The following is a 27,936-nucleotide window of genomic DNA, read 5'->3' as shown; positions in this document are numbered from 1 at the left end:
TTCCATGTGCACTTGAGAAGAATGTGTATTCTGCTGCTTTTGTAGATGTCTGTTAGGTCCATCTGTTCTAATGTGTTTTTCAGTGCCTCTGTGTCCTTACTTATTTTCTGTCTGGTGGATCTATCCTTCAGAGTGAGTGGAATGTTGAAGTCTCCTAGAATGAATGCATTGCATTCTATTTCCCCTTTTAATTCAGTTAGTATTTGTTTCACATATGTAGGTGCTCCTGTGTTGGGAGCATAGGTATTTATAATGGTTATATCTTCTTGTTGGATTGACCCCTTTATCATTATGTAATGTCCTTCTTTGTCTCTTGTGACTTTCTTTGTTTTGAAGTCTATTTTGTCTAATACAAATACTGCAACTCCTGCTTTTTTCTCCCTATTAGTTGCATGAAATATCTTTTTCCATCCCTTCACTTTCAGTCTGTGTATGTCTTTGGGTTTGAGGTGAGTCTCTTGTAAGCAGCATATCAATGGGTCTTGTTTTTTTATCCATTCAGTGACTCTATGTCTATTCAGTGACTAAATTCAGTCCATTTACATTTAGGGTGATTATTGATAGGTATGTACTTATTGCCATTGCAGACTTTAGATTCGTGGTTATCAAAGGTTCAAGGTTAACTTCCTTACTATCTAAAAGTCTAACTTAACTCACTTAATGTTATTAAAAACACAATCTAAAGGTTTTTTTCTTTTTCTCCTCCTTTTTCTTCCTCCTCCATTCTTTATATATTAGGTATCATATTCTGTACTCTTTGTCTATCCCTTGATTGACTTTGGGGATAGTTAATTTAAGTTTGCATTTGCTTAGTAATTAGCTGTTCTACTTTCTTTACTGTGGTTTAATGCCTCTGGTGACAACTATTAAACCTTAGGGACACTTCCAGCTATAGCAGTCCCTCCAAAATAGACTGTAGAGATGGTTTGTGGGAGGTAAATTCTCTCAGCTTTAGCCTATCTGGAAATTGTTTAATCCCTCCTTCAAATTTAAATGATAATCTTGCTGGATAAAGTAATCTTGGTCCCAAGCCCTTCTGCTTCATTGCATTAAATACATCATGCCACTCCCTTCTGGCCTGTCAGGTTTCTGCTGAGAAGTCTGATGATAGCCTGATGGGCTTTCCTTTGTATATGATCTTATTTCTCCCTCTGGCTTTTAATAGTCTGTTCTTATCCTTGATCTTTGCCATTTTAATTATAATATGTCTTGGTGTTGTCTTCCTTGGGTCCCTTGTGTTGGGAGATCTGTGCATCTCCATGGCCTGAGAGACTATCTCCTTCCCCAGATTGGGGAAGTTTTCAGCAATTACCTCCTCAAAGACACTTTCTATCCCTTTCTCTCTCTTCTTCTTCTTCTGGTACCCTTATAATGCGAATATTATTCCGTTTGGATTGGTCACACAGTTCTCTCAATATTCTTTTATTCTTAGAGATCCTTTTTCTCTCTGTGCCTCAGCTTCTTTGTATTTCTCTTCTCTAGTTCCTATTTCATTTATCGTCTCCTCCGCCATATCTGATCTGCTTTTAATACCCTCCGTTGCGCTCTTCAATGATTGGATCTCTGACCGGAATTCATTCCTGAGTTCTTGTGTATCTTTCCATACCTCCATTATCATGTTAATTATTTTTATTTTGAACTCCCTGTCAGGAAGAGTCATGAGGTTCATGTCATCTTTCTCAGGAGTTATATTAATTTTACTCTGAACCAGGTTCCTTTGGCATTTCATATTTTATATGGTGCCCTCTAGGGCCCAGAAGCTCTACTATCTGGAGCTGCTCAGCCCCTGAAGCAATGTTGGGGGTTGCAGGGGAGTGGTATTGGTGCCTGGGGGGAGGAAAGAGCTGTTTCCTGCTTCCCAGCCACTATGCCTGTCTCCACTGCCTGAACCAGTGAGCCAAGCACACAGGTATAAGCCTCTATGCTTTGCGTTTGTAGTTGCTGTAGACAAATCTTCCCTCTGGTTGGCCTAATGCCAGGGTAGGGTTTGCCGGTTTGCAAGCCAGTTGGGGCTGGCCGGGAGAAAGGCGCAGTAGGCTGCCTATCACGGAGGGGGTCATTTAAGCTGTGTCACCAGCCGGGGAGCTGGAGCACCTGGAAATCGTGAAAGCTCCTAACATGCTGGGCAGAGTGCACCCAGACAATCTTGTCTACCTGTCGTTTCTCCTGAGCAGGAAGCTCCATGCAGTCCTTGTCCCTTTAGCAGCCCTCTTGTAAAGAAGTCTCTCAGACTGCCCGCCTTTCTTTTGTCCCAGAGCAGCCAGATATGGATCCCTGCTTTCCATAAGCAGCTGGAATCTCAGTCTCTCCAGGAACTCTGCCTGTCTTAGCTTTCCAATCCCCTAATCATTAGAGTATCATGAAAGCACCATGAAATGTAGGTTTGTGCTCCCAGAGCAGATCTCTGGAGTTAGGTATTCAGCAGTCCCAGGCCTCCACTCCCTCTCTGCTCTGTTTCTCTTCCTCCTGCCAGTGAGCTGGGGTCGGGGAAGGGCTTGGGTCCTGCTGGGCCACAGCTTTGGTACGTGACCCTGTTCTGTGAGGTCTGCTCTTTTCTGCAGGTGTATGCAGTCTGGTGCAGTCCTCTTTCCTGTTGCTCTTTCAGGATTAGTTGTATTAATTATATTTTCATATTACATGCAGTTTTAGGAGGAAGCCTCTGTCTCACCTCTCATGCCACCATCTTTAATCCCAGTCACCTATTCACCTTAACAGTGTCTTCTGATGAGAGGTTTTAGATTTGATGAAGTCTAATTTCTTATTCTTTTTTCTCTTGGCTATTTCTTCGTGTGTCATAGGAAAACTTTTCCTTATTCTGGATGCAAAGATATTCCTCTCTGTTTTCTCCTTGTATCTCTACAAATTTTGCATTTACACTTAGATCTAAGATCTGTTTCAATTACATATAATATACACATGGTTTTATATATAATATATATGTTTTATATAATAGCATATATATATTATATATTAAGTATATATCAAAAATATATGTTATAAATTAAATTTGTACTATAATATGTATTTGCGGATATACAAAACATATATAAATGTATATTTTATATATACATATATATAATACACACACACACACACACACACACACACAAACCATCTACCAAAACAATTCAGTACAAGAAAGGAAAATCTTTTCAACCAATGATGCATGACCAACTTGATATCCATAAGGAAAAAAACTTCATTTCAACCCCTATCTCATACATATATAATAAACATAGGATATACACATATAAAAATATAAACAAATATATTTATAAGATATATAATATTATTAAAATATCATTTCATAATACATATTTTATTTGAAATATAAAATCTATTGCGATAGGGTTTAATATATTAAAAAATTTTTAACACGTGTTTTTTGAATATATATCTGGTATGGGTTGAAATTTAATTTTTTTCTTATGGCTACCTAGTTATTCCTGCACTACTGGTTGAAAATATTTCTGTTTTCTGCACTGGAATTGTTTTGGCACCTTTGTCAAAAATCAACTGACACAGTCTTACTTAGTTCAAGTGAAGAAGTGTAAACCCACTAGTTTTATGTTTCTTTTTCAAGGTTGTTTTGGCTGGTCTAGGACCTTTGCATATCATAGATGCCTATTGTCAATTTATTGTCTCTCAAGTCCAAATGCACCCTTCAGTATCTGTGTTGTGATCGTAAATGCAGGCACTTTTCCCTGAAGTGAGCATGATATTAATCTTTGTCAGCCGAGGGCGCTTGAGGGACATTTCTCTAGCAGGATTTGTGTTTTGGCTCCTTTTGCAAAGTTTGCTGTGTCTTGCTCTTCAGCACAGTCAGCTGCACAGCGGCATGTGAGTGGGACATGCACTGCCTATGTGCCCAGAGCACAGAGTCCCTTGGTGACTTCACAGCCCAAGGCCCAGGCCCAAGCCTGCTGACCACCTTGCTACAGCCATCCCAACAGACACCCCACACTCCAGGCTGCCTGCTACAGCAGCCCCACGGCCTTCCCTCTGCACAACCTCCAGCCTCAGCTTGCCTGAGCCCGGGAGAGCTGTTTCCCCACCCTACTGATTCAACAGGGCAGTGTCAGGTCTCCCGCCCAGCAGTGATCTGACTCTTTGTGTTCGCCTGTGCCCAGCAGGGTTCTGCTGCCCAGGGATTTCAGACCAGCTCCAGTCCTGGCAACCCAGAGAGATTGTCCGCTCTCCAGTGGGCTGTAACACCTTTCTCCAGGGAGGTCTGACTCCCTGCCTTGGGGAAGGGACCCTCCTAACTTGTCCTTCCTTGAATACTCCTCTGTAACAAGAATTTCCTACTCTGGTCAAATTCCTCACTACCCATCTGGGAATTACATACTGAGTTTAGGCCACCAACACTTAGTGAGTACATGGTCAGAAAAGCAGGCACTGAGGCCAGGCTATCAAGGTTCATATCCCGGCTCTGCCTTTTGGCAGGTCTTGGACATGTGTTATAACCTCTCTGTCCTCAGTGTCCTCATCTGTAGAATGGGCACAATAATAGAACTTATTTCTTAGAGTCAAAATGAGGACTAAAGGAGACAATGCATGTCAAGCACTTACATAGTGCCTAACATAGTAAATGCTCAGTTCCTGTCAGCTGCTGCTGTTGCATCACTGTTGCTTTTGTTATCATCATCTCGTACCACTAACCAGATCTTAATGAAGAGAGGATAATTTAATCCCAGCTCTCTGCTACCCCCAGGGTTCAGTGTTTGGCTATTTCCATATTAGAAGTGCAGTAGAAATTACAGCAGAAGCGAGCTGCTGAGGAATGTTCTGTTTCCCATAGAAAGAAGAAGTGAGGAGGAAGCACATCCGTCTGCACATGGAAGGCGCACTGACCGCCCGGGACAAGGTCGGGGTGCAGGATTTTGTGCTCTTGGATGCGTACACCAGTGAATCTGCTTTTCTGGACAATCTTCAGAAGCGTTTCAGCCAGAACCTTATCTATGTAATGTAACCCATTCCTCAGCTGTTTTCCTATGGTGGCAGTTCCTTTCCTGCCCTCACAGCCTTGAGAATCATGCACAATATTGTTTGGCAGAAAGACAGATGTGAGTGGAATGAAAAGAGGCTGGGGCCCACCAAGAACTCAGGGAGTTAATCCAGAAAGGACTCACTGAGTCAACGCCCTTTGCCATGTGAGCTCATTCCGCATGCTCTGAATCTGGGCTGACCTTGAGACTTGCTCTAGCCAATGCAGGTGAGATAGGGCCGAGCATGGGACAAGCATCATGGTTAATTTTCCTAAAAATGCCAAGAGACGAATAGCCTAGTAAGAACAGGAGGGACTTACCTTAAGGCTAAGATTCCATTTTAAAAGTTAGATTCCTAACTTATTCTTTGGTAATCAGCCAACAACCTATCTTCAGGCAGGGCAAGCCATCTTAACTGATGTCCCTGCACTTGGGGGTAGCCACTCCCTTGGAGAACAAGTTTATCCTCCACAATTGTCTAGGTGACTGACTGTGGATAATAACAGTGTTTCTTACCAAAGATAGACATCATGAAACCGCCTGACAAGCCTATGCTCCCTGACCCTTTACCTTCATTCTATTCTTGAAAATCCTTAAAAGACAGAATCCCAGCTTTTAAACACACCTCCTTTCTGAGGTTGCCCACACTCTCTCAGAATGTGTATTTTTAAGGCTTCTTACTGTTCGGCTTACTACATTTGTCTCTATCCTCTTCCAGTGGTGTCTTTGTCATTTTGCTATTTCATTCTATTTTCCAGACTTTAAGCACACACCTTCACTCTCTCTGTCCCACTTCAGATAAGTGGGGAGGAGCTCCTGAGAGCTCTGATTTGCTTGCAAGTTCCTGTCAATGAGCTTCCCCTTCCTCTCTGCTTTATTCCAATAAACTGGCCTTTGTCTCCCTTGATTCTGGCCCATTCCTCCCTTAGAGTGTATTCAAACAAAGCTTTTGCTCCGCTTCCCTGCTGTGAGTCTGCCCTTCAATTCTTTGCTGTGGCAGGAACAAGAACCAACTCAGCCCTCTAACAATATCACTGTATTAGGTTAGCCATTAAGGGAGATGTTGAGGGATCACGGCCTGATGCACTTTGTTCCTTTGTGTTAAGGCCTTTATGGCTGCCAGTGACAGAGGCCCAGCTGAACCCAATCTAGGCCCCAAGAGGGAATCTGTCAACCTATGTAACTTTAGGGGCCAGGAATAGATCTAAGGCCTCAGATGCTATCTTGAGGACTCTTTTTCATCTCTCTGCTTTCTTCTGCATTAGTTTCCTTCTGGGACAGCCTCTCTGTCTCAGTGGCAAGATGACTGTCCCCAGGACCACGCTGGTACGTTATTAATTTAGACATGTTATCCACTGAGAAGATGGCAAGTCCTCCTGGAGATGGATGTTGGTTGGCCCTGATTGGCCCATCTTGGGTCATGTGTCTATCGCTGACCCAATGCCCATAGGTGGAAATGAGGGATATTCTGGTTGGCCAGGCTATACCCAGGCCCAGCCCTGGAGGTGAAGGCTGAGGCCAGGGCTGCCCTGACCCTCTGGACTGAGAGCTAGAAGTTTCCTCAAAGGAGTCTGTTGGATAAAAGGGGACTAGAGACCAGGAAGACAGAAATAAGAGATGTCTACTGTCCCATGAATCTTTCAGGGTCAAGACTAAAACCCTTGGCCAGAACTCTTCTTGGATTGCTCTGGGGGCATTTTTATTAAATTTTCTATGAATCACACACACACACCCTTATGTGATTGGTCACTTTTCAAGTAAGGGCTTCAAAAAGTTGAAGAGTAATAGAATCCACCACGGAAATCTAGGTAAACTCCACAGTGTCTCTGTGTGTGTAGCGGGTGTTTATTAAATGTATTTAATTTTATTGAGATTTATTACCTTTGGTAAGAGTAAGACAATCAGAAGCAGTTTAAAAAATTTATCTTGCAGTTATTCTGTGACTTAATCTACATGTTGAAAGCAAGGTTACCAGGAGAAACAAGCAGTGTGCCTCTCAGACTACGTATTTTTAGTTGTAGAAGTAGATTTTATATGTAAATTGATCTTATGTATAAGCCAAGAGAAAGACCATAGCATGCAGAGGTATAAATGCGATGGCAGATCATCATGAATAAACTAAATATTCCCAGTTTGAACAGATACATTTCAGAAACTACACTCCACCCTGGAAGGTATCTACCAATTGAAGCAATGCAGGATTTTAGTCAAAATACTCGTCTCTGTTCCAGTTCTCTGTTCAACTTTGTCCTGGAGATTTGGAAACATTCATTGGAATGATTTTAGCATAATTTCTTGTAAGCTTGAGTACCGCCAGTATTTGAGACTCTGGAATGAGAACACACCAACCAACTCAGAATCTGAAAACACCAAATGCTTTTTCAAAGGAGCCCACATATGTTTCTTTTTCCTATATGAGTTTAGCGCTTGGTTTATTCATAATTGTATTCTGAGAAGTTTTGCATTCGTGGTCCTATTACAAATGTAAGTACTTCAAAAAGCTGAAGAGTAATAGAACCCACCACGGAAATCTAGGGAAGTAAAGGCCAGTAGTGGGAGCGCTTACCCAGCTTGAAATGGCTGGCATGCATACTCGCCCTTTCACGCAGTGGCCAGAGAGCCCTTTGTGGAACGTACGTCAGACGACGGCGTTCCCTGTTCAAGCCGTCCGCCTCACCTCACAGTTACATGGCACGCAGGCCTTTCACTTCAGTAGGGACAGTGGGTCTCCACCACCACTGCATTAGGAATAAGCCCCCAAGGGCTCCACGCCCTGTGTGATCTGAACCTGCTCCCTCTCCATCCCCATCGTTTACCACTTCCCATCCTCCCCTCCCTCCCTGGCCTCCGAAGTAGCCAGCCTGCCAAAATTGTTGCCTCAGCCTGAAATGCCCTCCCTGCCGACTTTCCTCATGACTGGCTCCTCATCCTCAAGTCTGGGTTCAGATGTCACCTCCTTGAAGAAGCCTTCCCCGCGCCCACTGGCTAAGGCAGTCTTACTCAGCCGCTTGTTCCCATTACCCTGTTTCCCCCTTTGTCACCCCATTGTAGCAGTCTTCACCCCTTGGCTGTCTGCCCCACGCCCCTGCTTCCACTCAGTGGCAGTTCCCTGGGCGCAGAGACGGCACTTGTCTTATCTGTCATGCTCTGTGCCCAGCGCTGAACGAATGCATGGGGACCTTTGGCCGTAGCCGTGTGCACTCCGGAATTCCTCACCGCTGCTTTGGTTCGCTCCTCTAGACATACATCGGGACGCTCCTTGTGTCTGTGAATCCATACCAAGAGCTTGGAATCTACACCAGGAGCCAGATGGGACTTTATCAAGGGGTCAATTTCTTTGAACTGCCACCACATGTGTAAGTAGCCCCCATGGGGTCATCAGGAGGAGTATTTTTCTATTTCTTTCCATCCTCTCTTTTTTCCTTCCCTCTCTCCCACCTTCCTATCCATCTATCCATCCATCCATCCATCCATCCAAATCCTTGATAAACATTCATTAGGCTCTGTGCCTAGCTTACTGTACCCACCTTCTTGTGAAATAAGTCTTTCAATGCAGTAGAAAACATCAGATTATTGTGGAATCTCAGCTCAGATATGATAAGAAATGGAATCCTTGTGTGACTGCGGAGGAATCCAAGAGCAATGGCTCGAGAGGCGTCTTCTCTGGGAAGTGGGCTGCTACAGTCCCTCTACTGGTGCCTGAGTATCAAGGGGGCTAAGAAGGCCCATTGGTAGAAATTCACCAGGGCGGCTGATCTGAGAGACAAGCAATTTCCTGCCTGGCCTATATGTGACTCAGCTTTGCAGAATTTCCCATTTCTCCTTTCTGGTTGACGTCTGGGCTAATATTTGGGTTCTCCCTCCATTTTATCTTGGTGATGCAGCTATTTCACCTGCCAAAGCATTTACAAACTTCTGCATCACTACCATCAGTGATTCTGAAATAGCCATCTTTCAAACTTGGCCAGGTTATACTCTTGGGAGACCTTCAGCCTTTGGTTTCTGATCTTGGAGGTAAAGTCCATAGTTTTACCTTTTGTCCTAAATATAGCACAGAAATTTTAAAAATCTTTTTGGTTTCCTGTCTGTATCCTCAGTATTCTAGGTTTTGAGGGAAGGAGAGAACATGAGATCTTCTATCTATCCAATTTAATATTTAGACAAGATGTCATTTCCACCTACAGTGAATAGAACATCTCTTTGGGATGTAATTTAGTATCTGGTTCATTCTGATATCAATGCTGGTGGCTTTAAAAAAATAAACTAATAAATGTTCAAAAATAATTCCCCTATTGCTTAAATTCTTCACTTCAACTCTCTACTATTTGAGTTTCGCTATCTAGTACACGCCATGTGTGATCAGCCAGTGGTCGTGGTGGGGGGTTGCTCTCTGTCTGAGCTCAGTGTCCTTGTCCAACAGTATGCATGCGGCTTCCTGGAGGCAGGGGCCTTTGCCCTTAGGCTCTTGTGGGTGTCAGAGCCGCTTCCCACTCCTTCCGCAGCTATGCCATAGCTGACAACACTTACCGCACGATGTGCTCTGAGCTAAATAACCACTTCATCCTCATTTCCGGAGAAAGTGGGGCAGGGAAAACGGAAGCCTCCAAGAAGATTCTCCAGTATTTTGCAGTGACCTGCCCAATGACCGAGTCACTCCAAGTAGCCCGTGACAGGCTACTGCTCTCCAACCCAGTGCTGGAGGTAAGCAATCTTTGAGGACCGCGAGAGGGCAGTCCAGGGAGGTCACTGAGTAAGGAGAGCCCTTTGCCCGGGGAGCTCACTGAAGCAGTCGGGTCACGGTGTCGGTAGTGATGACACTTACATGCGTGCACAGGGTACCTGCCTCTTAGGAAGTTTGGAGGGTTAAACATGATGAATGCATAAAAAATACGCAGCACTGGCATAATGCTCTATTATTTATTAATTTTTTCTTATTTAATGAAAATCAATTCATTATTAGTTCTGCTGTTGCAGTCCACTGACTTGATGATTTGAATGTTATGTTCTCCTGAGCTTTTGTTGCCCTTCATGTGAAAGATGTTTATGGGTTGAAGGAATTTTCCCAGCAGACCTTTGGGCTAAACAATTTATCTCATTGATACAAAAAGGGTCTGGTGATGGAGGCTGTCAACTGTACCTTCTAGAATAGGAAGGGCCTAGGGTCCTATAATCCTCTCCTTAGGCCATTTCTAATCTAGTCCTAGACTGGATTCTAGAGAGAAGATATTTTTCCCTTCTTTTCTCTGGGACCAATATTGATGTGTTTATCATTAAATCCTCTGTACATCGTGATTCCTTCTTAGAAGGTAAAGTATTTAAGACAGCTTTTATCCCTGGCTTTCCCCGCCCTCCTCCAGTTTCATAATAAGCATATCATTTGGAGTTAGGAATCTGATGAGCATGCTGAGCTTAAATGACAGTAGAAAATAATTTGGTTCAGTCTCTGCCCCTGCTTTGTATTCCAAGGCTTTTGGAAATGCCAAAACACTCCGGAATGACAACTCCAGCAGATTTGGAAAATACATGGACATACAGTTTGACTTTAAGGTACATGGAAGTTCCTATTGCTGGTTCATAGAGACCCCTCAACTTGTCAGTGGCAGATTCCCAACCCAAGGCACCTTAGGGGCAGAAGGGTATTCACTGGTTCGAATAGTCAAAAATCCAGGATTAGGGCTAGTTTTAGGAAATGCAAACAAAGACCACCTGAACTACCATATTATACCATCTAGATGGGTAGAAATTAAGAAGTCTGATAATTTCAGGTGATGGGGAAGTTGGGAGTCCTTAGGAACTCTTACATAATGCTGGTGGGATGCACATTGGTGCAACCCATTTGGAAAACAATATATTGTGAAATTGAAACCACATAATCTCAGGTGGAGCCATTTCACTCCTGGAGATATTCCTACACATGTGCAAGGTTCCTGATGATCAAAGGACTGGTAACAACACCACATATGGAGAGGACTGAATGTCCATCAACAGGAGAACAGCTGAACTGTGGGACAGTCGCACAGGGAGGTATTTTATAGCAGTGGAAGCCAATGAAAAACAGCTACACCACGTGGGCGGCTCTTGGGAACGCACTGTGTCAGTGTGACGACATTTCTTACAAAGCTTGAGAACAATCGAAAGTAAATAATATTCTGTTTAGGCATACATGACTATATGGCATGGATTGGCAAACATTTTCAGATGGGGCCAGATAGTAAATACTGCAGGCTGTGTGGGCCACAGGGCCTCTGTTGCAGCTACTCAGCCCTGCTGTTGCAGCACAAAAGCAGCCAGAGACAAGACGTTACGAATGACTGTGGTTGTGTCGTGCCCAGAATTTAGATGGGGCTAATAATGCCAGTGGGAAGCTCTCAAGGACATATGATTGCAAGTGACAAAGTGACACTTCGACTGGAGAACAAATGCAGGCTGAATGTTGAATATAGTTATGAGGATGACTGGCTCAATGTTTCCCAGAGGCTGGTACGTGGCCTTCTAGTGGATTGCATATAGAGTCTGAAAAAAAAAATTAATAGGTATGTTTTCAAACTTTGTATGGAAATTCAACACACATAGTGAAAAGGAAAAAAGACATGAATACAGTGCAATGAATTTTTACATATCTCTACCTGTGCGGCCACCATGCAGATCTAGATATAAAAATTTCTAGCATCTAGAAGGTTCTCCCATCTTTTTCTGACAATTCTCCCCTTCCCAAAGGTTGCCACTGTTCTGACCTCTATGGTCACACATTAATTTGCTGGTTTTTAAATTTCATATAAATGGAGTTATACAGTATGCTTTGTGTCTAGCTTCTTTCAATCAACATGTCTGTGAAATTCATCTATGTCATGCCTGTAGCAGTTCATTTTTGATTGTACAACTCTTATCACACCTGTTCTCCTGTTGATGGACGTTTGGGTTGTTTCCAAGGTGAGGCTGTTGCAAAAGATGCTCTGAACATCCTTGCACATGTCTTTTCGTAGATGCAAAACACTCATTTACACAGGGTATATACCCTGGAGTGGCATTGCTGGGTTCTTACAGCAATGTTATGATAGTTAATGACAGTTCCAGTTGTTCCACGCCCTTGTCGACATTTGGTATTGTCAGTTCTTTAGTTTTAGGCAGTCTGATGGGGTCTTTTGTTTATATCTCCTCATTATAATTTGTTTATATCTCCCTGAGTATTAATGAAGTTTTGCTCATTGGCAACTCAGAGATCCTCTTTGATGTTGAAGTCTTCTACCTATTTTTAATTGAGCTGTTTTTTTCTTATTGATTTGCAAGAGTTCTACATATATTCTGGAATACAAATTCTTTAATGGATATATTAAAAATAATAAGACAGTGTGATGTTGATACAAGAATATGAACAGGCTAATGGGCCAGAATAGAGTCCAGAAAGATCCCTATGGATATGGTCACTTATGCTTATGACAATAGCATCTCTGTGATTCAGTAGGGATAGGATTGTCCTTCCAATAAATGGTGCTGGTCAATTGGAAATCCATACAGATAAAAAGGTCTTTGAACTTCTACCTCACTCCATGTACAAAAATAGTGATGGATCTTAGCCCTAAATATGAAAAGTAAAACAATCATGCTTCTAGACAAGAACATAAAAATTATCTTCATACCCTTGGGTAGGCAAAAATCTTAAAAAAAATTTTTTATTTCAAAGTCTTTTTAAACAAAATCCAGAAAATGCTAAGCATAGAAGATTGATAGATGGGACTTCATTCAAATTAAGAATTTCTGTCCATCAGAAGACACCAGTAAGAGAGTGGCTTGATAGTTGTCACTGCCACATATTTTTGTTCTATTTCAAAGGGCATTCCCGTAGGCGGGCGTATCATCAGTTACCTGATAGAGAAGTCTCGAGTCGTCTATCAAAACCAGGGCGAGAGGAATTTCCACATCTTCTACCAGCTGCTAGAGGGTGGCGAAGAGGACCTTCTGGCTTACCTGGGACTTGAGCGAGACCCCCAGCTCTATAAATACCTCTCACAGGTCAGAAGAACCAGTACCTAGCTTTGGTAGCCCTTTGCAGGGGAGGATCTGGGGTAGTTTGTGTGGGGTTAGGGAGTACTCTGGAATGTTCAAGAACTTCCTCATTACTATTCTGGAGGTATCCTCCTCACTGGTTTCTTGACACTTATCATAGCCCCTCTACTTGTGCCTGGCAGCCATATCATCTTGGTAGAGTGGCCAATATCTAGATGAGTCGTTCTCAGCCCTGGCTGGTATCAGAGTCACCCATACATCTTGTTAAACACACAAATGCCTGGGCTCTACCCTCCAGAGATTTGGATTTAATTGGCCTGGGGTTGGACCTGAACATCAGGCTTGTTTTAGACATTCCCCTGTGATTAAAGATATTTACATCATCCCCTGGTGATTCTAATGCACAGCCCAGTGGGGAACTGCAGGGCTAGGTGTGACAGCACACGCTGTCGATCTGTGCCCACAACTGTGCTGCTTCATTCTGCTTTCAAAACGAGTTTGGAAGACTTTTTCCACCTTCCTGCCTGCTACTCTAGGATTGTTAGCTGCCAAATGATGTACTCCTTTGCAGAAACAGTTCAGGCCATGCCCATACAGATTCCTGGGACCTAGTGATGTAAAATTGACTTTCGGAATATAATTTCCCAGCACTAATTTTTCTGCAGCCAGCACTGAGGCTCTAGAATACCCAGACTGTGTAGCTTTTATCAGTATTTGAGGTCACTAGAACTTTTTTGCCCCAAGATTTTTGGGTCTTTCTCTTCTCATTGGGCCTGGCTTTGAACGGAAGTCACTTGGCATAGTGCAAGAAGGGACCTCATTTGAGAAAGAGAATAAGATCTTATAAAGCGAATATTGTAAAATGAGGACCAATGTTTCATAGCAAGCCATGGGGAAAAAGCAGACACAACTGAAGTTTATCTTGAAAAATGAAGCTAAATAATGAAAATAAAAGAATCCTATCATTTCATTTTATATTCAACAAATGTACTAATTCTTAGAATGAAGAATGAATCAAATTCTATTTTTTTTCTTTTTGAGGACCTAATTTTTCCAACAGAGCTGTGTGGTAGCATCACATTTGGCTTTTCATAGCATGACCGGAGAGGATCCATTTGTAAAAATATTTGAGGGCTTCATTCGTTTTCCCAAGGGCTTCTCCTAAGCCTTTGATGATCAGATCATTTTCTTTTGGAATGATTTCCTCATGCCACAGTGGCTCTGGAAATGGTTTGGGCAATTTTCCAGTATTATTTTGATCATGCTGATGATCTCCCCAAACCCTGGCAACCTTTGTGGCTTTACTTTGCATTGTGTTTGCCCAGCTTCCAAACCTCAAGGTGTCCTCCAGGGACTGACTTAAGCTGACCCTACCCTTGCGGGTGTGGGAGCAGATGCTGCTGGTTGAGTGGGAGCAGGGATATTTGGGAGGCTGCAGATGTAGCCCTGGCCAGTTCACTGGTGAATATTTTCATGGTATGACGTGTTTCGTTTCCCCACACAACAAGGAAATCTCTTAAGATAACAAATCTTCAGATAACCAGGAAACTGGGAATACACTCTAGAATGCTTTCCCTTTAAATTGTGACATTGAAGGTCTGTTATTTATTTAAAAGATACCTTCTAGATTTAGTGGGCAAACTCTTATCACACCTCTGCAGGCAATCACATCCGTACAGTCTGTGTTTCTCTACAGGCCTGGCTTTCCTTCCTTGAGCGAGGGTCTCCTTCCAGCTGGTCCTAAAGTGAAGTTTCTGCTGGAGGTTGCTACGTGCGTCAAGATAGTTTTCTGGATGGAAGCACTGTAATTTCCTTGGTGTTTCAGCAGATGTTTACTCAGACAAACAACTTCCATTTGCTTAGCAAAAATGGCAAAAGCAGTTTTTAGAAACACATACAAAGAGATATACCAAGAATATGTAACTTTGAAAGTTTTCCCCAAACAGATAAAATTCCAAATAAACTTGAAAAAATCAGCGGCTGGCAAATCATCATCATAATCATATGCTAGACAGTTAGAGTAAAACCCATTTTCTCACAGTTCAGAACAGTGCAGGCGCTAGCTCTTGCACGCTCGTAGAGTAAACCGTTTTGATTTAGCAATACGTGTTCACACGCCTACCTGTCATAAAAGTGCTGTCAAGTGACCCAATTTTATATCAACAGGGTCATTGTGCCAAAGAGTCATCTATTAATGACAAGAACGACTGGAGAACTGTTTCCAGTGCCTTTTCTGTCATCGATTTTACTGAGGATGACATTGAGGTATGGGTCCTGAGTGCAGAACGGTCAGTATGGCTGGGGAGTGCGGGAACAATCCTGGTTTCCTGGGGACTTCGTAGTAAGGTTGCTAGATTCAGGAAATAAAAACACAGGACGCTTAGGTACATTTTCATTTCAGATAATGACTTTTTTTTAGTATGAGTATGTCCTATCATTGCGTGGAATGGAAAAACTATACTGATAACTTAGCCCTTGCTTATTTGAAATTTAAATGTTAATGGGCCTTCTGCATTTAATCTGGCAGCCCTAAATTTCCCGTGTTGTGTGTAAGGAGGAAGCCACGTTTCCCTTCCCTCCAAGACCAGTCTCAGATATTTAGATCCCCTAGAACTACGGGATTATCACTTACTGATGCTTCTATTTGGAAAACAACTGGAACAAACTGTAGGATTTATAAACTTTTTTTTACATCTTTGTCCTTTTTCTTGATGATTAAAACTATTGTTCTTTCATAGACCAGAATAGAATTTTAAAAATACACACATGCACACGCATATATATATATATGTATATATATATATATCTGAGAATATGGCATTTGAACATTAAATGGTTTATTGCTGGGGAGGGGATGGGGAAGATATAAAAATAGAAGTGTGTGCTAGAGAGGGAGTGAGGCATCTTCCCCACCCACTGCTAAGCTCTCGCCCCAACTTCCCATACTATCTGAAGTAGATAAGAGGCTGATTCCTGGGGAAGGAAGAAACCTGGGGTGATTGTCATTCAGTACCTCCTCTGATGGCATAGCTAGGCAGCCACCATTTTCTCTCTCTGTTTTCACCTCTTCCCACATTCCTAGAATCTCTTTGGAATTATTGCCAGTGTCCTACACCTGGGGAACATTTGTTTTGGAGAGAATTACCAAGGCTGTGCCACCATACCAGACACCCACGAGATCAAATGGATCGCCAAGGTGATGTTCCACTTTCGAACCCAGACTCAGACCCCAGGGGCAGGGGAGGGGAGCTTGAGGCTGGATGCCTACGTCCCGAATGGCTAAAACCATGTTCTTCCAGCCCATACTGGTCAGGTTTCCATAGTGTGGACAGGGAAGGGAGCTGGTAAAAGCCAGTTGGTTGAAAGATCAACTGTGATCTGTTTTGCGTTAAAACACAATTAATTCTGTCAGGGCAGTAAATCTGGGCCTGGAAATCCACAAACTCTTTATAAGTTAGCAGAAATCAAAATCCAGTTGCTGAATGGCATTTTGGTTCCCATTTATTCAGCTCCTGGGGGTCCACCCACCGGTCCTTCTGGAAGCTCTCACTCATAGGAAGATTGAAGCCAAAACTGAGGAGGTAAAAATGGCTCTAGATGGAGATGTGCCTGTCTTTCTACCACTGCTGCCTCCCTTGGATAACAGGGTGGAAGTGGCCCTGGAGGAGGCCGGACCCCTGAACCCAGCCTGGCAGGTCCTGTGTGGTCCAGCTCCTGCGGGGTCTCCTGCCTCAACCCCCACCACCCCCACCCTGTCACCCCGTTACTAGTTCTCCATGCCTGCCTGCCACAGGGCCTTTGTATGTGCTGTTCCCTGTGCTTCCTCTAGTTAACACCTCATCCTTCAGTTCCCCGGTGCTCACATCTTCCAGCAGCCTTCCCTGATCACCCCCGCACACTTCTGAAAGCACCACATGTATCTCCTTAGGACATCTAAGCTGTGAGCCCACAAAGACTGGAACTGTTTGTCTCGGTTATGGCTGTATTAGCAGCCTCATACTATGCCTGGCACGTAGTGGGCACTCAAGAAATAACTACTGCATGACCGGGTACCTGCAGGGGTGGCATCTTTCCCTAGCACGGAGCCTTTGCTGGTCATCATTGAAGACTAATTTGAAAACTTGGAGAGCTTTTTTTCTCTCTAATGATGCACCTGTTGTTCCCAGGTGGTCTGCCCATTGACGCCAGGACTCTCTGTGTACACCAGAGACGCAATGGCAAAGGCTGTCTATGGAAGAACATTTACTTGGCTGGTCAATAAAATCAATTCTTCCTTAGTGAACAAGGTTAGTCCCCACGTTTTCGGTGACTTATTCTCACTAATGGAGTTAATGTTCCATTAATCAACGTTGTTGAATTTGAGAAACTTCAGTGTAAGCTCCTGATGGGCAGGGGTGATTATCTTTTCACGTCTGCATTTCTAGTGTGAGACTCACAAAAATGCATGCCAAGGGATTGTTTCAGTGTGACCCATTTGAAGTATGCCAGATGGTTTTAAGTGTAAGAGAAACTTTTAATTTTAATAGTTTATTTCAACACATATAAGAAACAAAACAATGACTCCGTTGAACGTTTTGTTTTTCAGTGGAGATACTTAAATGAAAAAGGGAGTTTACTCAAAGCTAGAAATTAAGAAAATGATACTGAGCATGGAATATGTGGGGGGAAATTCATGGAGGTGGGATGCAACGGGCAGATTTGGGAGGCATTCACTCAGTACCCCAAACAGAATGTTAAGTTGTGTAAAAAAAAAAAACACAAAAAGCAAGCTTATTTTCTTTAAATATCCATCACTGGACAGCACTAGGTCCTCCATTTAAAATTATATCCATACCATCTGTCCACCTGTCCTCTCTCCTGAATAAGTATCTCCCTGGCTGCCATCTGTAGGTGTCTGTCTGTGTCTCGCTATGATTGAATAAGGGCTGGGGAGACTGCAGAGGGCGGAAGCAAGGAATCAAATCGGAAAGGGAAGATCTCATTTCTCTAGTGACTGCACGGAAGCTCCAGGGCTCTGTCAGGTGGCAGGCAGGTGCGGGCTGGGACATTTGTTTCCACCCTTTGGTTCCTGTGTGCGCCATAGCTGAAGAGAGAGAAGGAGTGAGCTGTGTAGCCAAGTCCCAGCTTGGGGGGCAGCTACTGGTTTTGAGTGTCACAAAGTAAAAAAACGTAACAATTAACGGTGTGTATTATTTTGACAAGGATTTCACCAGAAAAACTGTGATCGGATTGCTGGATATCTACGGATTTGAAGTCTTCGACAAGAATGGGTGAGTTTGCTGGTACCCAGCCATCCTCGGTTTTAATTTAAGGTCTGAGACTGGTTGGAGCATCTCTAACGTTATTGGAATTGATTTTCCTCTCCCCAGAATTCTCCATAGTCCTCTAGCCCCTAATTGATAGACTGTTCTGCAAGTGGCATGGCCATTGAATAGACAAATGTCTTTTAGCTCGACCCTTCTGATCTAGTTAGCAAATTAGTTGATGAATAAAGACTTTGCTTTTTCTGTATCTAAAAGCATCATAAAAAATAAGTAAACACAATTAAAACAAAACTGGTCTGCTCACATAGCTTTACTTATTTAAATCGTTTGCATCTCTAGTTTTGAACAGTTCTGCATAAATTACTGCAATGAGAAACTCCAGCAGCTGTTAATTGAGAGTACCTTAAAAGCGGAACAGACAGAATATGAAATGGAAGGTATAGAGGTAAATGTTATTTTCTCCTCATCTGATTTTCTTCATCTAATGAAAGACATTTACTTGAGAAATATTATTTCATCAGAGATTTTTCCTGCTTAGTATTAAGCATTATTTTTCACTTCTTCTCTGCTTATTTCCTGGGAAATTATTTCGATATCCATAAAGTCGTATTTTTTAAAGTTAGACATCAAAATCAGATTTTGAAAAAAAAGGTTGGAAAATCAATTTAAAAGCAATCGACTTTATGCTCCTCAAAATCCTTCTTGGAGAATTATTTCTTTTTCATCATTCTAGTGGGAACCAATTCAATATTTCAACAACAAGATCATCTGTGATTTGGTAGAAGAGAGACACAAAGGAATCATTTCCATTCTGGTGAGAAAATTAATGTTGACTTGCAGCCCTTTCACACCGTGTTTACAGCACATGGAGGACTTTTTCCCAGGCTTGAAAAGGGTTCTGTGTGGAATCCACTAGATGATTTAAGGATGCAAATGAAGCTTTTTTGCTGAATTCTTGCTCGGAGCTCTAGGCTGAGCTTTCCTCTCATTTAGACTCACAGACCTAAATTACAGCCCATGGGGACTAGCAAAGAAAGACCTTTGAAATGGAAGCATGCATGTCAGTCTTCCATAGACATGGGAAGGTGAGCCTGGGGACGAGGGGCCCAGTGGAGGCAGGTGCTTGGTGGCGACTGGGGAAGAGCTGCTTTCATGCTTAGTCCTGAGCAGAACGCCAGGAAACTGATGCACAGGACAGCTTCCCAAAGAACATCCATTGGTCCTGAACTGAGGCTCCTTGGAGTTGGCCCTGACCTTGTTCCTAACTATTGTGGCTTCTGAGATCATCAGTGTCCTCAAATCCATAGCTGTGCAAATTCATTCATTTAAAAAATATATCCTAAAGGTCAATGAGAAATGATTTCCTTGATTTGCTTTTCTTTGGGGAAGAAAAGCTTTTCATCTGCTCCACAGTTTGCCTTCCTTTTAATGAAAATAACTGGCCCCCTTCCTCTTCCTGCACTGCTCCCCTCTACAACCTAGCTGCTCTGTGAACCCAGCACTCTAAGGCACAGCAGGTACATTAATGGATGGTGACTGTCGTTACCAGGAACACGGGCACGACCTGGATTTAAATCCCTGCCCCATTACTTACTAGCTGTGTGACCTTAGGCAAGTGTCTAACCTCTCTGAGCTCCAATTTCATCATCATTAGATGAGTATAGTGATCACAGTCCTCAGGAGGTGTGAGGACAAATGAAGGGAGATAATACAGGCAGAGGGCTTAGAACTATGCTTCATAGTTTTCTTTCCAGGAGGACTTTGCTTCTAGTAAAAGAGAGTAAGTTCTTGGCCAGAAATGACCGGTTAAGAGAAAATGTAGCTGTATGTTTAAGTAAGCTGGTCCTGGAAGCTGCAGAGTGTCCTTGAGAAGACTTGGGAAATATGGGTCAGATGGGTGGGAAAGCCGACTTTGCATGGAAATTCCAATGTCTCTGAGAAGCTAGGCACATGCAGTGGATTACTGCCCCCACCTCCTATGTTCACCTGACTCACGTGAGATGACAGGATTTCAGTCCCGTACATTCTGCCTTGGCTGGTGAAAGCATTTAAACTTGGAATTGGTGGCATGTGATGTTATGGATCGAGGCTCCTCTTTTTCTTTTGAAGGATGAAGAGTGTATTCGCCCTGGTCCTGCTACTGACTTGAGTTTCCTGGAGAAATTGGAAGAGAGAGTGGGCAAGCACGCACACTTTCAAACGTACGCATCTCATTTGACAAGCTGTTGCCTGGGGGAAGATCACTGTATGTCCATTTTCTGGGGCAAGGGCAGTGCTTCCTGAGAGTACAGCTGCTTCTTCATTCATAGAAACAGCGTCATGATACACCGATTTGTATGCACGCATGCCTTTTGCTAGTAGAAATCAAACTCAGATGAATCCCAAGTAGAATTTTTTTTTGTGATTTTAATGTCTTGCTTTATTCATGATCATTGCATTGTGGACATGCCCACATGCATGAAATTGTATTTTTTAAAGTCAGGTAGGACATACATAGAGTGATGCATGTAGATCTAAAGCATATAACTCAATAAATTTTTGCATTTGTGGGTACTCATATAACCACTACACATATCAAGTTTTAGAGCATTTACAGCATCCCAGAAAATTAACTAGAAATTTAACAGTCTTTGAGACAGAAGGAGAGAATTTAAGCTCATATGTTCTGGAGTCTTAAAGACCTGGTTTTGAATCCCAGTTCAACCACTTACTAGACACAACACCTTGGGCAAACAGTACTTCTGCATTTAAATCACCTCTTCTGTGAAATGGAATATGAGTACACCTACCATGTACCACTATGCAATTAAGTAAACTGGTCAAGGAAACTGCAGAGTGTCCTTGGGAAAACTTCAGAAATATGGGTCAGATGGATGGGAATTTCCATGCAAAGTCGACTTCCCCACCCACCTGACCCATATTTCTGAAGTTTTCCCAAGGACACTCTGCAGCTTCCGTGACCAGCTTGCTTAGTAAATAACTATATAAATTGCCTGGTGTAACTTCTGGCCATGGTAAAGTCCCAATAAGTGATAGCGGCTTTATCAAACCTTTTGCAGAATATTGCAAGGGTAAGTAAATGGAGTTGGATAAGCAAATGGATCAAGAATAGAGAAATGTCTCGTGGTATAGTCACAAATGAAATAATACATAGCCATGAGAATGAACAATCTATAACTATATGCAATGTGGGTAAATTGCACAAACATGTAAATAAGAGCAATCAGACATGGAAGAGTACATGTTATATGAATCCATTTCTATACAGTATAAAGCAGGTAAAATCAATCTATTTTGCTAGCTGTCACGTTTACTGGAGAGGGTTCAAGGTGGGGCATTCTCACAGACAGGTCATGTTCTGTTTCTTGACTGGGTGTTGGTTACACGGGTGTGTTAAGTTTGCAAAAATTAATTGAACTGTACCTACACTTTGGAAATGTGCAGTGTCAATATATAGATGTATACATTTCAAGAAAAAGGTATAAATTATGAATCACCAGAATCTGAAAAAAATGACGTTTCATGAGAATATTAGTCTCTTAACATCGTAAAATGTAACGTAGCAAAACTTGTTCATCACCTGAAGAAATAGAAGTTATGTCGTATAAATAAATGTGTTTCTATGACTCATGTTTGCTTTTCACTCCTCAGTTCTTATGAGAAGGAAGGATCTAATCTAGACCTTGGTCTATAGCCAGATGAAGTAGGTGGTGGCATCTGGGGGGTGCTTCCTGGGGGCTGCCAGGTGTGGTTAGCTTTCCTAGACAACCTGTCACGGACTTCTCTGTCATGCTTTGTTTTATATACTGGTGCATTTTGTTTCAGCGAAGTGGAAATGTTCAGTGCATCTCTCTGTCTGTCTGGTTATAGCCGGAAGCTGGCAGGTCCAAAGGGCCGAAAGAGGATTGGCTGGATGGAGTTCCAACTCTTCCACTATGCGGGTGAGGTCACATACTGCACCACAGGTGAATACCCAGGTCACAGGTGACAGCCCTGCAGGTGCCCCTGTGTCCACTGAAGAAATGGCTGCATAGCCATCTCAAATATTCCCTAGTCCTGCATGCAAGCATGCCCTTTGAAAAGTTTTTATTGCTTTTATGTATAACCACTTTATTGTGATAATTCACATACCATATATCTCACCCATTTGAAGCATACAATTCATTAGTTTTTAGTATATTTTCTAGATAGTTATGCAAACATCACCACAGTCTACTTTAGAACACTTTGCGACCCCAAAAAACTTGACAGTCACTCCCTATTCTCCCCAGCCCATCCCCCACAGCCCTGGGCTACAAACTTATCTTTTTCTGTCTCTATACATTTGCCTACTCTGGACATTGCATATAAATGGAATTACACAACATGTGACTTTTTTGTGGGGCTTCTTTCACTTAGCAGAATATTTTCAAGATTCACTCATGGTGTCGTTCCTTTTGACTGTCAAATACTATTCCATTGTATGGATAGACCACCTGTTGTTTATCCATTCCTCAGCTGATAGACAACTGGCTTGTTCACAGTTCCTGGTTGTTATGAATAATGCTGCTATGCACATGCCTGAATATGCTTTGTGTGGACGTATGTTTCGTTTCTCTTGGGCAAATACCTAGGCATGGAATTTCTGGGTCATACGATAACGCTGATTAATCTCTTGAGTACCTGCCAGACTGATTCCAAAGCAGCTGCACCATTTTACCCTCCCACCAGCAGTGTATGAGGGTGCTGGTTTACCTCGTCAACACTTGGTATTGTCTGTCGTTTGATTCCGTCATCCTGGTTGGGTGTGAAGTGGTGTCTCATTCAGGCTCAATTTCCCTAGTAGCCAATGACTCTGAGCATCTTTTTCATGTGCTTATTGGCCATTTTTTATATCTTCCTTGGAGAAATGTCTATTCAGATTCTTAGCTCATTTTTTAAATGGGTGTTTTGTGTGTTTATTATTGAGTTGTAAGAGTTCTTTATATATTCTAAATGTAAGTCCCTTACTGGATATATGATTTGCAGATATTTTCTCCAATGTGTGGGTTGTCTTTTCACTTTCTTGATGGTGTCCTCTGAAACATGGAAGTTCTTAATTTTGATGAAGTCCACTTTATCTTCTTTTACTTAGCATATGTTTTCAAGATTCATACATGTTGTCATTCTGTTTTTATTGCCAAATAATATTCCCTTGTATAGACAGACCACATTTCGTTTATCCATTCTTCAGGTAATGGGCATTTGGGTTGTTTATACTTTTTAGCTATCTTGAATAATACTGCTATGAACATTTTCTTATGAAACATTTCTTTTTCTGTCTCTATACATTTTCTCTAACCATTTTCTTTCATTACTTCTGCTTTCGGTTCCAAATTGTTTTTACTTCTAAATAAGTTTATTTCTCTAAGAATCGTCAAGAAGTAGTATAACATGTATTAGGATTTTTCCCCTCAAATACAGTGGTACAAAAAAATTTTTTAAATAGGTGAATCTCTGTGCAGATAATCTGTTGATTTTTGTTTAAAGAATAAAATAATGCACATGTAAGGCTAAAAATTGCTGACAGTACAGAAATGTATGAAAGGAAAACTTAAAGTCCTTTTTACTCTTAGTGTCTCCGTAACTATAAGAAACAATAGTTTCTTATAATTGCTTTCAGGAAAATAGAAATATTTCATGCATATACTTGCATATGTGGGGATATACACACATGCACACCTAAAGAACAAAGATTGTTACTTTGTGTTTTCTATTTTGCATTTTTCATTTCATGAATATTGAAGATCATTTGGATTCCAACTAACACACATTGAGCACTTACTATGGGCCAGGTGCCAGGCCAAGTGCTTGACTTCTGTTGTTTGTCTAAAGTGACCCTGTGAGATGGGAGCATTATTAGTCCCCTTTTAATCTGTAAGGCATCTGAGCTCAGAAAAGTTAAGTAACCCAAGGCCACATAACTAGCAAGTGTCAGAGCTGAGGTTCAGACCCAGGCCCTTTGCCTCCAGACCTCCACCACTCTTCACAGCAGCAAACAGATTTCACCACATTTCTTTCAAAAGGCTACAGGCACTCACCACAGGACTGTGTCTGTTCATCCATTTATTAAACACTGGTTATTTCCAGCTTTGTCTCTCGTCAACACTGCTGCGTTTGGTGTCTATTTCACTTGGCCAGTGTGTTCACATTTTGTACATAGGATAAATCCCCAGGAGAGACATTTCTGGGTTAAAGGTTCTATCTATACCCAAAAGAATTGAAAGCAGGGACTAGAACAAATGCTTGTTATTCACAGAAGCCGAAAGGGGAAAGCAACCAGAGCATCCCTTGGTGGATGGATGGATAAACAAAATGAATCTATATGAACAATGGAACACTATTCAGTCTTAAAGAGAAAGGAAATTGTGACAGGCTACAACATGGATGAACCTTGAAAACATACTAAGTGAAATAAGCCAGTCACAAAAGGACACATACTATATGACTCCACTTATACAAATTACCTAAAATAGTCAAATTCGTTGAAACAAAAAGCAGAATAGTGGTTATCAGGGGCCTCAGAGAGGAGGGAGGAGGGAGTTAGTGTCTAATGAGTACAAAGTGTTAGTGGGGAAAGGAGGAGAGTTTTGGAGATGGACGGTGGTGATGTGAATGTACTTAGTGCCACTGAACTGTACACTTAAAAAGAGTTAAAGGTAAAATTTATGTTATGTATATTCTATCACAATAAAAAATATTAGTTTTGAGAACTCTAGTCGTCTCAGAAGTTTGTATCTTAGACATTTTTGATGCGTATCTTTCTGTTCTGTTGTGTATCTTTTTCAGCTGGTTTTGATTTTTACAATGTCACTTAGTTACTAATTTAGTTATTAACTGATTAGGTTTGAAGTGAGCACTTATAAGCCAAGTTTTAACATTGGAAATGACATGTCTTCCTTTGTATGAAGTGTCATTGGGTACCATTATCCCTGGTGCTTGAGTCTGATTTTTGTAAAGGGTAAAAATGATTGTTCTCATCCATCTACATAGTCTAACCTGGCCACCATTGAAATTCATTAATGCTACATTCTTTCAATGTAATTCATTGTACGTCTCCTTTGTTACTAGACTAGGATGCCTATGCAGTCCTTAGTGTAAAGGCTCTGCATTCATGTGATAGCTCATCAGGGTTTAGAAGATAGTGTGTGGGCCATAAATTTAGTTCTGAGAACCTGGTTCTCAACCAGGGATGGTATTATCCCCCAGGAACATACGCAGTATCTGGAGACTTGTGTGGTTGTCAGCACTGGGGAAAGTGCTACTGCCATCTAGTGGATGGATGCCAGATACGCTGCTCAACGCCCCAAGTGCACAGGACAGTTCCGGTAACAGTTATCGGGGCCCCAATGTCAGTAATGCCAAGGCTGGGAAACTCTGACCTAGTCCCAAGAGGTTAATGTTAGGATTTCTCTTTTTAAGACAAAGCCATTGGTTCAATTTTTTTTAATTCAATGTTTTACAGGATTCTTGGAGAAAAACAATGATCTCCTCTACAGACATCTGAAAGAAGTAAGTCTGAAACATAACCAGCTATATGTGCTTCTGTAGGTTACAAGGTATCGCCCATGACAGTGATTTGGGGGTAGATTTGGCTTTCTGGATTTTTCTGTCCTGTGCATTACATGAGAACTCCAGCATATCATGGACAGAAGAGACATTTAAGATCATCTGTAGGAAACCTTGACTCAACAGATCTATTCAGATGTGCATGGTGCCCCTCCTGTGTGCCAGGCACTAGGCCAGCTCTGGAATTTCTCAAAGGAGAAATACAATGAATGGGATAGTCTTTGTTCTCAGGGGGCTTATATTGTGGGGAGAAGTAGAAGGAGAGTGGCTGAGAATAAATATATATGCAAATAAGTTACCCATCAGTGAGTAGTGCTATGAAGAAAATAAACAAGAACTATGATTGAGGGAGGGCATTTTCAATTTAGTTTAGGGAATCTGAGAAAACACCCCTGTAGAGGTAACTTCGAGTTGAAACCTGAATGAGAATGATCTTGGCCATGGAAAGCTTAGAGGCTACTCCCGGTAGGCAGACCAGCATGTGCAAGGGCCCTGGGCCCCCTAACCAGTTCAGCATGTATTCAGTGAGGGATATAATGTTAGGAGCAGAGACTGAGGGCTCAACAGGTGAGGGCCCCAGGGAGGACTAGAGGTTTTATTTTGGTGCAGTGGGAATACAGTGGGGTGACATCGACCGAGGGTAAGCAAACACACCCAGAGAAGTGTGGACTTCTTGAGGTACCATCTTGAGGTGGGGCTGGAGCTGAGATTAGCTCCTGGGGCCGCTACTGAAACTCCCAGTCTCCTTCCATCTACTTCACCAGTCAGAGAAACCTTGGACTTTTGAAGCCTTTATTTTGTATTGAAGTAGTTAACCGGTTTGTAAAAATTGGACTTTATTAATTAGCTTTGTTTATAAAAACCTTAAACCTAGGGAGACATTTTCCAAATGAACACGCAAACAGTTCATCTCAGGAGTGTTTCCTGCCCTTCCCGAGGTTTGCCTACCTCTTCTAGGACCACTCTTCCCACACTCTGGGATTCAGGACAGATCTGCGATTGCTCAGGCTGCGACCTGCTCCGGGAGGTGCTGCCTGGGTCCGAGTCTCAGCACCCGCTTCCTGGCTGGGGGTCTCAGGCAGATCTCCCCATCAGTGAAGTGGCTCTGATGGCCCCTTCCTCTCGGAGTAGTGGCGAGGCCTGGCTGACAAAAGAAGATCTTAGACCTCTCATGGTTTCCCCCCCGTGGGCCATGCCCATCTCCTCACAAACCCATCGGCGGAGGGTGCTTCCTGCGCAGAACACCTTGAGTTCAGTTCACTCACCAGGGCTGAAGTTCCTTATGCTTTTGTTTGACTTTGAAGATGGGCCATGTCTAATTTTTTCTCTCCTGCCTGCTAATTATTCCTTCATGCCACTGTACATCCAGAATTGGAATGGATTGAATGAGAGAATCTTTTTCATTAAAAAAAAAAACTTTTCATGTAATTGTAGATTAATGATACCAAAATTAAAAAATAAAAATTGAAAAAAATAAATAAAACTTTAATTGTGGTAAAATATACATAATATACAATTTACCATCTCAACCATTTTTAAGTGTGAGTTCAGGTGTTAAGTCCATTCACATTGTGGTGCAATCTCCAGAACTGTTTTCACCTTACAAAACTGATGAAACAATTTACTAGGTCATAATTTCCCCCTAAACAATAATTTAAAGTATATTCCCATTAAGCAATAATTCCCTCCTCTTCCAGCCCTTGGCATCCACCATTCTGCTTTCTGTCTCTATGAATTTGACTATCTAGGTGTCCCATATAAGGAATCATATGGTGTGTGTCCTTTTGTGACTCGCTTATTTCACTCAGCATAATGTCCCCAAGGCCCATCCATGTTGTAGCATGGCCACAATTTCCTTCCTTTTTAAGGCGGAACGAACAAGTCATTGTATGGATATAAGGAGAGAAATTGTAGTGTCGAATTAAAATTTTTAAACATTAAAGATGTTTGAGTAATATAGATTATTTTGAAAATATGTGTCTAGGGGAAAACAGTCGAAGTACAAAAGCTGGTGTCCATGGCCCCATGCCACCAAGTCCCTCTCCTGAAAGTCAGTGGCTCTAACCAGTGTATCGTGTATCCTTGCAGGAATA

At 42.2% G+C, this 27,936-nt stretch overlaps 1 protein-coding gene across 1 annotated transcript in view; it reads left to right on the top strand.

The window, feature by feature from the left end:
- MYO1H (myosin IH) overlaps window positions 1-27,936 on the top strand; it is a 127,969-nt gene that overhangs the window by 82,388 nt on the left and 17,645 nt on the right. The window contains exons 2-16 of the mRNA XM_036904014.2: window positions 4,802-4,963; window positions 8,229-8,344; window positions 9,491-9,689; window positions 10,455-10,535; window positions 12,819-12,998; window positions 15,159-15,257; window positions 16,075-16,188; window positions 16,502-16,573; window positions 17,159-17,278; window positions 18,195-18,262; window positions 18,596-18,701; window positions 18,990-19,070; window positions 20,366-20,457; window positions 22,127-22,221; window positions 25,740-25,786. Of these exons, the coding sequence (XP_036759909.2) occupies window positions 4,838-4,963; window positions 8,229-8,344; window positions 9,491-9,689; window positions 10,455-10,535; window positions 12,819-12,998; window positions 15,159-15,257; window positions 16,075-16,188; window positions 16,502-16,573; window positions 17,159-17,278; window positions 18,195-18,262; window positions 18,596-18,701; window positions 18,990-19,070; window positions 20,366-20,457; window positions 22,127-22,221; window positions 25,740-25,786 (1,596 nt within the window). The 5' untranslated portion in view covers window positions 4,802-4,837. The remainder of the gene's footprint in view (window positions 1-4,801; window positions 4,964-8,228; window positions 8,345-9,490; window positions 9,690-10,454; window positions 10,536-12,818; window positions 12,999-15,158; window positions 15,258-16,074; window positions 16,189-16,501; window positions 16,574-17,158; window positions 17,279-18,194; window positions 18,263-18,595; window positions 18,702-18,989; window positions 19,071-20,365; window positions 20,458-22,126; window positions 22,222-25,739; window positions 25,787-27,936) is intronic.

Source organism: Manis pentadactyla, chromosome 14 (genome assembly GCF_030020395.1).
Source record: "Manis pentadactyla isolate mManPen7 chromosome 14, mManPen7.hap1, whole genome shotgun sequence".
Taxonomy (NCBI): Eukaryota; Metazoa; Chordata; class Mammalia; order Pholidota; family Manidae; genus Manis; species Manis pentadactyla.
This window is presented reverse-complemented; position numbering and strand designations above follow the sequence as displayed.